This window comes from Papilio machaon, chromosome 3 (assembly GCF_912999745.1).
Source record: "Papilio machaon chromosome 3, ilPapMach1.1, whole genome shotgun sequence".
In the NCBI taxonomy this organism is placed as follows: domain Eukaryota; kingdom Metazoa; phylum Arthropoda; class Insecta; order Lepidoptera; family Papilionidae; genus Papilio; species Papilio machaon.
The window spans coordinates 2,567,333-2,577,888 of NC_059988.1; the positions used below are offsets into that span (position 1 = coordinate 2,567,333).

The 10,556-nt window shown below is 33.3% G+C and overlaps 1 protein-coding gene across 1 annotated transcript; it reads left to right on the plus strand.

Moving 5' to 3' along the window:
* The first annotated feature begins 363 nt into the window (after positions 1-363).
* Positions 364-5,695, plus strand: LOC106707847. Its single transcript, XM_045686476.1, has 6 exons — positions 364-945; positions 3,774-3,866; positions 4,041-4,188; positions 4,302-4,380; positions 4,945-5,125; positions 5,377-5,695. Exons 1-6 carry the CDS (start codon positions 855-857, stop codon positions 5,526-5,528), a joined length of 744 nt encoding a protein of 247 aa, XP_045542432.1. The 5' UTR covers positions 364-854; the 3' UTR covers positions 5,529-5,695.
* The last annotated feature ends 4,861 nt before the right edge of the window (positions 5,696-10,556 follow it).

Genomic DNA, 10,556 nt, shown 5'->3' on the forward strand with positions numbered 1-10,556 from the left:
AAATAACTTACTTAGTAGCCTATGTGTTCTTCCAGACTATGTTCTATATGCATGACAAATTTCATCCAGATCCGTTGAGACGTTCTGGAGATACCTTTAAACAAACATCCATCCATCGCATTCGCATTTATAATATTAATAAGAAGTAAAATAAACCTTATTATTACTTTTTAATCTATATTTAAAACCAAATCATTGTATATTATTATCATAAAGCTAATTAACAAAACTTGAAAAGTTACTCAACTCAATTAGTAATTAATAAGAAAGACTTGATTGTTTGAATACTCAATTAAACTTGGTATTTAAATAAAAATTTTCACGTAATAATTCCCAAAACTAAATTAAAAGACTTTGGTTTGGTTGGTTGAAATGCAAAAAAAAGAAAACTAATCCAAACTCACTGGACATATCGAACTTTGGAGTAGTAACTAGCCACTGAGACACAATACATTACGTATATTATTATTTTCTTAACACTGTATAGTTGCATTAAATATTATCAAGTCATCTCGATTCGATATACACATTTCATTATGAAATTCGACAAACTCGAATTAAACGTCGGTGTCAAGAGATTTGGTAAGGCAATCGGTCTGTCGCAACTACTTCGCAAAACCATGGTAGGGGAAGTTTCGCATGCCCACAATATTGACTAACAAAACGATCTCAGAACGAAGTGTCCATTCAACAGCGTTCACATTCGTTATTTTAGTTTTTTATAACTTTATTACTTATCTAAACTGTGTCAAGTTGCCAGTATTTTTTACTATTTTTTTATTATTACTAGACATTATTTTCTCTCAAATACAGATTTTAAAAAATAAATATAAAGCACTTGTAAAATACTAAACATGCACACGTTTAAAATTTTGATATGTGTTTGTGTTATTATTTTGAACAATATACAAAGGACAAGGACTGCGGGAGAAATGGAGGATATACGTAAGTTTTTACTGATATATTAAAACTAGTACATGCATGTGATTTATTTTTAAGTTCCTAAGGTTTCAAACGAAAAAAAAAAATTATCAGCTACTTGGCACATTAACAAATCATCGTCAATTTTAAACGTAAACAGTCACAATGTTGTATTGTAATTTAATACGACATGATCACCGAATTGTTTAAACAACAAAACGTATATATCTCTATACGTAAACCGTATAATACGATATTATACTTTATTATATATATTATATAAAATAAATATTAATATATATCTATATATATCTGTCATTCTTTGAAAAAAAAAATTGACTTAATATAATACAAATAATGGCTATACTTACAGATATTTCGCCAGTGGAATCATAAGGCCTGTGTTACATTGTAGGATGTTAAAGCTGAGAAAAAATTGCGAAATGAAAATGTCACTGTAGTAGACTTTAAACTCTTGAATTTTTATTGCACCATTTAGCCATCTTATGTGAAGATTTATAACAGTTACTTAATCATAGTTACTTAACTACATTTTGGTAACGAACATTAATTAATAATCTCTATGCAAAGCGTAGCATTCATAAAGCTATATTCGTATTGTTATAACATTGACCTGGGCGTTCTAAGTCGTAATACCTGAAATGTAGATCGTGACCCGATTTTTGTTAATGGCTTGCTCGCGGTGACAAATACGTGAGTTCCTTAAAATAACATTTTGAAAACTTATCATTAAAGACATTTGTATATTTTTCATTTATGTATTACGATATCTTTTTTGATATTCACAGAAAGAGAATATTTCCCCTCACTAAACTTCGCCTCCTACCTCAAATCTACTTCCCCTTCCCATCCTTTCCTCATAAGAAGTAAAAGAGACTAAAATTAAGCCTCCAGAACGCACACTCAACAGACCAAACGCGGAATTACGTCCACTTGACACATGTCTTCAGTGTGATTGTGGTATTTCACTTGGTCCATTCGTGTAACAGATGTTGTTTTGGCGTCTAACACCGTTAAGTAATATCTTGATAGAAATATATAACGAAATCTTTTACGAATAAAACTGTGATTATCAATTTACATATACCACAAGCACATCGAAGTTAAAATAGTACTGTAATATAATTTGTATAATATTATTAACTTACTATAATATAACAAATGCCAATGTTTAGATGGATGGATGTTTGTTACAAGGTATCTCCAGAACGATTACATGAATCTCGCTGAAATTTGGCATGGATACTCGTATAGAACATAGTCTGGAAGAAGACATAGGCGACAAAATATTTTTTTTTTAATCAGCGCGGACGGATTCGCAGACGACCGCTAGTTTGTAATAACAAGGAAAATTAAACACAATCGTGCTGGAAATTTAGCACGAAATACTTGTAATGGAAAACTACATTACGTATACTTTGTTTCGAAGATTTATAACGTTATATTTTATATACAACTAGTTGTCGCCCGCGACTCCGTCCGCGCGCAGTTAAAAAAAATGGGGGGGGGTTATGAAAAATAGATGTTGGCCGATTCTCAGACCTACTGAATATGCTCACAAAATTTCATGAGAATCGGTCAAGCCGTTTCGGAGGAGTACGGTGACGAAAACTGTGACACGAGAATTTTATATATTAGATAGAAACATGCGCTGCATTTAAAATAAGACTATATCAAGCACCTAATTAGACAATGCTAAAAAAACCCTGTAACTAAGAAAGTTTTAAATTTTATCGAATTTATTTACAACTAGCGATCGCTCTCGACTTCGTCAGCGCAGAATTTAAAAAAATAAATAGCCAATATCATGCCCGAATGTACCAGCTACCTTCCCTTCAAAGTTCTGTCAAAAACGGTGCAGCCAGCTGTTACGGCGATTACCCGGAACAAACGAAGCCTTGCGGACAGATATACAGGCAAAAATTTAAAAAATATGTTTTTCGTTGTCAGCAACGCGAATACATCATGTGTACGAAAATTGTTTTTTTTTATATTACCGATATTATTTAATAGTTATATAAATTATTTAGAAAAGTTGGTCATTTTCTACTGAGTACCTAAAAAAGCTAAAAATGAATATAACACTTTTTGTAGCTACACCATACTTCAACGTAAACGCATACCTAAGTAGAAAAAAACATGCAGGTACTTAAAGTACATAAAAGGTGAATAGACATCCAAATAAATTAGAAGATAAAATTCGATAGTTTCATATCAATGGAAATAACATTAGATATTGTTATTAAAAATTTCGAAAAACTAACATGTTAGGCAATGGTAGAGTTGATCAACTCATGGCAATAACTATGTTACACCATCACATCAATATGAATACGATAACCAATCATTACAAATGTAGCCATTAAATCTTACTAATATTATAAATGGGAATGTTTGGATGGATGGATGGATGTTTGTTGAAGGTATCACCGGAACAGCTCAACAGATCTTGGTAAAATTTGGCATAGATGTAGAGCATAGTCTGGAAGAAACACATAACCTACTAAAAAAAGTTTTTTTAATTCCGTGCGAACGGAGTCGACAGCTAGTATGCCATAAATATTATTTTGGAAGTTTAGTTTTAAGTTAGTGTCTTATATTTTATGACATAAGCTAACGGCCGTACCACACCGGATTTTATTTTCGCTGTGTTTTCAACCATCACATCTTTTTTTGTATGTTTTTGCACATTGTATCTATTTCTTAAACATTATTACATGGGATGTATATTGCCGCGACAGATATAACCACAATATTTTTATTGTCTGCTAAGAAACTAAATGATCAAACGACAAAAATCGGGCATTGTAATACTCAAATTTGTATTTCAGAAAGAATATTTTCGCCGTGCCATAAATCAGCTCCCGATTTCGATCAATGCATAAAGCGGGCATTCAACAAACTAAAGCCGTACTTCAAACGAGGTAAGAAATCTCACGGCAACATAAAATGCACTAAAGAACTAGCAAGTGCACTGTTTCCCAAAGTAGCACTATAACCTCCTACCTAATGTAGGTCACGTTAGGTTTTCCATGAGATTGATGAATTTTTCAACAAGTCAAGTATACGTCTCTCAACTGGGAAATTTATAATTCCAGGTATACCGGCGATGGGTGTTGCGCCGTTCGATCCGCACTTTGCTGAGGAAGTGCGCCAGACGCGCTCAGTCGGCGGCCTCGGGTACAAGCTCACGCTGCGCAACGTCTACGAGAGAGGATGGTCCCAGTCTACAGTCACTAAATACAAGTTAATATTTCTTTATAAATTCGTTCGAATTCAATGCATAATGTCGCTATTGTTAATAGTATAAAGTATATTTCTGTACAAAGATATTGTATTGTTAATTTCTTGTTTTTCAGAACAGACTGGGTGAACGAACGTATTATCTACTCTCAGTATTTCCCTGAGAAATGGTTAGCTGGAGACTACGAATTTCAAGTATGTTAATGTTAAATTATGGTTACACTAGATTCACTAGATCAATACAAAAGTAAATAATTACAAGGTACTCAGCAAAAGTTGAAAATCTAATTTACAAAATGAAAACCTAAAAACAAAACCTCGACAGAACGAGAGCTTGTTAACACAAAAACACAAAAAACACCACATAAAACAGTCAAAGTTTGAGTGGTATTGTATCGCGTATACCATTGAATCGCGAAAATTTTATAACCTAGTACTATCTAGATCACCATGCCTCCGACCATTATCTACCATCAATGTGATTTAAATATGTAACTTCATATCTTAAAGTAAATATTTCAATATAATGATAATCTTAAGAAAGTTACACAAACTATAAAACTCCGAAAAATCTGATGTACATGTTGCAACTATCATCTGTTGAAAGTTGAATCCATACTCTTACTGTTACGACCACCGGAAACAGTGTCAAGGTAAACACCTGTATGAAGTTAAACATAATTCTCGTCTAAGCTTATAGTTTACTTTTAATATTAAAAAAGCATACAAAGTATTATACTTTATTATTGCTTCTCGTAGGGCGATGCCTTCGGATTGGGAGTGATGCGGTCGGGGCGGTGGAACCTCACGCTACGCGACTACTCGCAGACGACGCGCATCAAACGCGATGGCAGCCGAGTCGATGTACATGTTGAGGTCGACCACATCGGCGACATGGACATACACGTTGGCAACCTGCTCCTCGGCAGAAGTATTCTTGGTAACGTTATCCATGTATAATTCTAGTTTTAAAGTTTAGTTTTTTATTCCATCTCTGTTCGACATCCGAGTTATTGGAGCGTCCTTCTTTATTGTAAACAACACACAAATAACTAGAACTGCACACCAATAAATATTGCTTACTTATTAGTTATGATTATCCTTCGTCTTTCAGCATTTTATAATTGAAAGACAATAGTCTTTGATTGTATTAGTGAATGTGAAAATAGACAATATATTTTGTAATTTCAGAACAAATGCTTGACCGCATGATAAATCTGACCTGGAAGCCGGGCTTCGCGGTGATCAGGCCGCTGATCAACGATCTCGTGAGCACCGCTTTCACAGACATTTGGAGCAAATCCTTCAAAAACTTTCCTATCGACGCCTTCGTACAAGATTGATACTTGTTTTGTTTTGTAATTTTGTATAGTAGTAATAAGGTGGGTTATTATATCATTAAGTCAGATCTGCTATGATGGATGCAAGTCAATTTCAGATTATTGGGGATCTAGATAACATAAAATTATTTAAATCCCAAGATAATCAGACAACGACCAAAAATTTTACTTATTATCAGCAGTTGAACGCCACTGCAGTCTATATCTATGATCTTTATAAACTAAGAAATAACGAAACATTCCCATAATAATTTTGCGTGTATTGTTACTTATATTTAAGATAACTTTAATTGTTGTTATATAAAAGTTTACATATAAAATGTACTTATTTTAATGTCTTCAGTTGACATAATAAACTAGTCCCGGATATTTTATAAGCACAATTTGTTTTAATTTACGACGGTATAAAAATATAACCAACTCCATATTTTTACCGCATCCATTGAAAAATTAAGACGTCGTAGGCGCAACATTTTGCAGATGCCATCAGCCAAGTGCTACAAAATCTACCTACCTGCTTGTGCTATTAAATGAAATATCGTAAAGTAAGGAAATAAAAGACAGTAGTATATTACATATCTCAATATTATATTTATTAAAAAATATAACCTAACTATATATATGACTTTATATTTAAATTCAATCAACAAATAACTCGCACGTTCATCGAATGTGGAATAATCAACCTCAGTCTTCCAACACAAATCAATACTAACCGAACAGTTCCAGCGCCAACAACAACTGGCGCAACATCCGCAGCAGACCATCACTCACCTCATAAATACATTATATCATAACATTGCACCTTCACTTTATATTCACATTAAAATAAACCAGAAAACTTATTACATAAAAAAAAAACAGCTTCTTATAAATTTCTCATTTACGTATCCGATTAGTGCTTTTTATTTTCGAACCGAAACAAAAAAATATATTTACAATGTTTTTAAGCGAATTGAATTGAAAATAAGTACATGGACATGAATTATGAATTGATGTAATAATAAACGATTGAAAATATCCCGCGTCAGACTTCAAGCGAGGCGAAACAACGACTAAAAGTTTGTGCTGAAGCAAACAGCATTAGACCCGCACACGACACAACCCGTCGAGTCGACCAACTAGGACATATTGTCTGAACCGTGCACTACATTAGGACCCTGTGGACCATCGGGGCGACGTGTGTCACTGCACCGACTAAAATCGTTGTAAATTTTATTTATACCATAACTCGGCTCTGGCAGCTCACTTCAAATTCATAATGTGTTAAAATCGTACCGAAAAGCTTTGCTGAAATCACTCAAAACTGAAAATCATTAACACGTTTATGCTTGCAACTGACGCTCTTGTGAATGGAGTAACCTCAGCAATAGCACTGGTTGAAGTGAACTGTGGTATTAAAATTACATGCTATGAATAAGCGTAACAATATGAGGCTTTAACATTTTACATAGTATTCGCCTTAGGATCCGATTTACATTTATATTTGTCATTAGTAAAAAAGAGCAGTCAAGTATTGTAATAAGTGCAGCTTCTGTGTCATAATATGTGGGCTCTATTTATGCTCACCGTTTGGTATTACGAGAGCCCAAAGTAGTCATATAAATAAGCGTAACCGTTTTCTATGACCTAAATCCAACGTAAACAGTTGAATTTTAAGGTTTTACTTTGGACTATGTTTCTGAACATGTTTTTTGAGTCGAAAGATAAAACAAGGTAGAAGAGATTGCGATGACTACTTTGAACTCTTAAGAAGTTGCAACTAATTTCAAAAGTTTATATACACTGGCTTGATAATGTACCACAAGTGTGAGGAGTCGCAAGTAATTTACAATATCACGGAAAAATACAGAAAGAAAAGAATATAAACTAAAATACAATTGCATCTGATAGTAATACAATAAATATCCTAAAACTAAATTACGAGAATTTTTTTCTTTAATTTGTACTCCCTTCTCTCGTACGTTTGGCCCCAGACATAGTGTTATTAAACAATATAATTTAAAATTAATCATTTGAAGAGCGCATGCGCAAAAATAATAATACGTACATCAATATAGAAAACATTACAAGGTACGAAACAACGTTGTCGCCATAACACTTCCATTTGGAGATGAAACCAAAAAAAAAAAAATAGAAATCATCTAACGCCACAAAAATTAGTTCCCAACAAGAGCTAAACTCAAACAAAATTTGACTACCTACAGTTTGCATTACAAAAAACAAAATCAAAAAAATAACATAAGATTAAGAAGCTCAAAATAACACTTCTGATATTCAAGTAAAATTTCTCATAAAATTCATTGTATCAAAATTTCATTTCATAGGAAATACTTTTAGCATTAATGCAAAGTTGATAAAATACTCAGTGATTTTAATACTTGCAGAGCGTCTGACGGGATTATTTATCTTTACAAAAGTACAAACAGTACACATTCGTGAGTCGATTAAACACTAAGATTGCGCGTAACTAAAGTAAATACAAAAAAATAGTAAAATGAGTCCAGTGTTTAAAAAACATGTACAAATTAATGGGCACGTTGTAACCGGTTCCGTCTAAACACACCCGCGCCTGACCCGTATCTATATCAAACTGCTCCCACGTACTTTTAAATTAAAACTATCACTATATTTATTTTGATATGCTCTTATTTATAATGTTCTTTTTACAATGAAATTTGTGCTGTACAATGTGAGAAGTGAGGCGCGCGGGGGCGAGGCGGCGGCGCGCGGGGCCTCGGGGCACGGACATACTGCGAGACGGTTTCTCTTTGCATTTTGTACTTCAACACGTTATCTACTGAAATATTGTTAAAATAGAGGCCGCCGGGACGCCGCATCCTTGCGTCCCGAATCCCCTCCTCGCTACATGTTATTTACAATGTCGAAACGAACTAATAAAAGCCTAGATCAACACCAAATTAGGGATAATCATGTTTAACAATCACACATCAAAGGCGTGTTCGATCAAACATCACAATATCGACAACAACCAGTCACTAGCAAATAACAAAATAAGTTTATTCAATTCAACCTCAATATTTTCAATCAAATAATCCAATAAGAGTTTCCTTGCGCCAGTGTACCTTAAAACATAGATAATACCAACAGTATCGATCGATCGCTAATATTTGGCAAACGATTAAATTTACAGGTCAAGCGTAATGTGGCCACGTCGTATAAATCTGAACAAATATAATAACTTTATTGAAAGTCTCAACCAGAGGTTCTATTGGAGAAAAAAAATACGCCTTGATTTGAACACACTTTTGCAACGAACTGTAAGGAATTTCTTACGTTTTGAAACTCTAATATTTACCAAGATCTACAACTCTAATAAAACTAAATAACATCAAAGCCACAATGCGCTTGGCACTTAATCTGGACAATTGAAAGGAAATAGGTACCATGTACTGCTGAGGCGCTTCTCAGTACCAGAACAGTATACAAGATTTAAGGTACGTAAGATAGGTAGGGTAGAACGTCGCTAGCGTCAATGGGAGCGTACAGAAAACTGAGGAGCACTATCAGCTAGGCTTTACAAGTAAAATCGAAGGCCGCTAAGATATCACCGTTCATTACTTCGTAGTATATACACTTGGCGGCCGCGCCCGGCCTTTGAGCTGACTATCTACAATGGGCGCGACCGCACAACTCACGCCTCCAAATACTTCGGCCGACAGAAACAGATCTAGCCAACAACACATAGTTCAACCTTATTTACCTTTACGATGGTGAAAAAATAATAACTTTACACTTGCATTATTTTTGTTTAATACACAACAATTTATTTCAATTGCTACCATTTTTAGTAATTTGTTGAAGATTTTATTAGTTTTTAATCTTTCATAGCTATGTCAGTTTCTGTCAGCCCATCATGCAAAAATATATGTGAATAGTTACACCCTTCAAAATGCAAATTTCGAAAATGTCGGATTCTTCTGTATTTTCAACTACTTACATAGGAATCATGTTTTCTTATAAAATTATACATTTTTATACATCATAAATTTTCCTGAGCAAACCCCTTGTTCCAGATTTCATGAACAATTAACGAAAATATCAAGTAAGGCTGATAAGAGGCAGTACAAAGGAAAAATACACCGTAAGCCTTGCTTCTGGAATCTAGACGGTAGTAACATAAAACTTTATATTTACAATCCTAATTTATCGTTTAGACTAAAAAAAATGTATCAGAAAAGGACTCGATAGGACGCGGTTTCCAAGCGTAAGGAAATAAAATAGAGAATGATATACAAAATGAGTTATGAGAAGAATGAAAAAAAAAATTTAAAAAATTCTAGACATTAATAATTTTCAAATGGAAAATATTTGGGAATCTCAGAGATAATTAACTGGCAATACTTGCCAAATTAAAAGTGTAGGTCATCGAATATGTGGTGCATTTTATGACCAATATTAATGCATCATTTTTACACTATGAGGTGTCAAATAATACAATTCTTATAAATATTTACTACTAATTCGTAAAAAATACATATTTCCCATCGTCTGAATATACAAAATCGTATAAAACTCTATTATTGTATTTCTCCATATAAATATACAAAACTTATTGTTTTTCTCTATTGATAGTTGCTATCTGCTGTCTTTTTTGAAATATCATAAGTAAAGAATGTTTCAAATTTATGTATTTTGCGCGAAACAGTACAAAAGTGGACGAACTACAAATTTAATTTTATTCTTATGCATTTACAAGTTACTTTCTTCATTGTTTTCAAGCATACAAAAATTTATGACGTAAAAATGTATCTCTAATAGGGACTCTACTAATGGAGCTAGAGGTCGACCAAGATCGAGATGAAACCAAAATATTATTAAAAATACACATAACCGAGCGTCTTCTTAGATATTTCGATTACATCTGCAATCTGTCTAAATCATTTCGTTGTTTTTTCATCAAGTTATTCATATGTGCTTATTTTAAATAAACGTCATTACCAAGTTAAAATATGTTAAAATAGCACATCTCATGTCACTACTTTCCTGTGTTTACCAGATTGTATACAA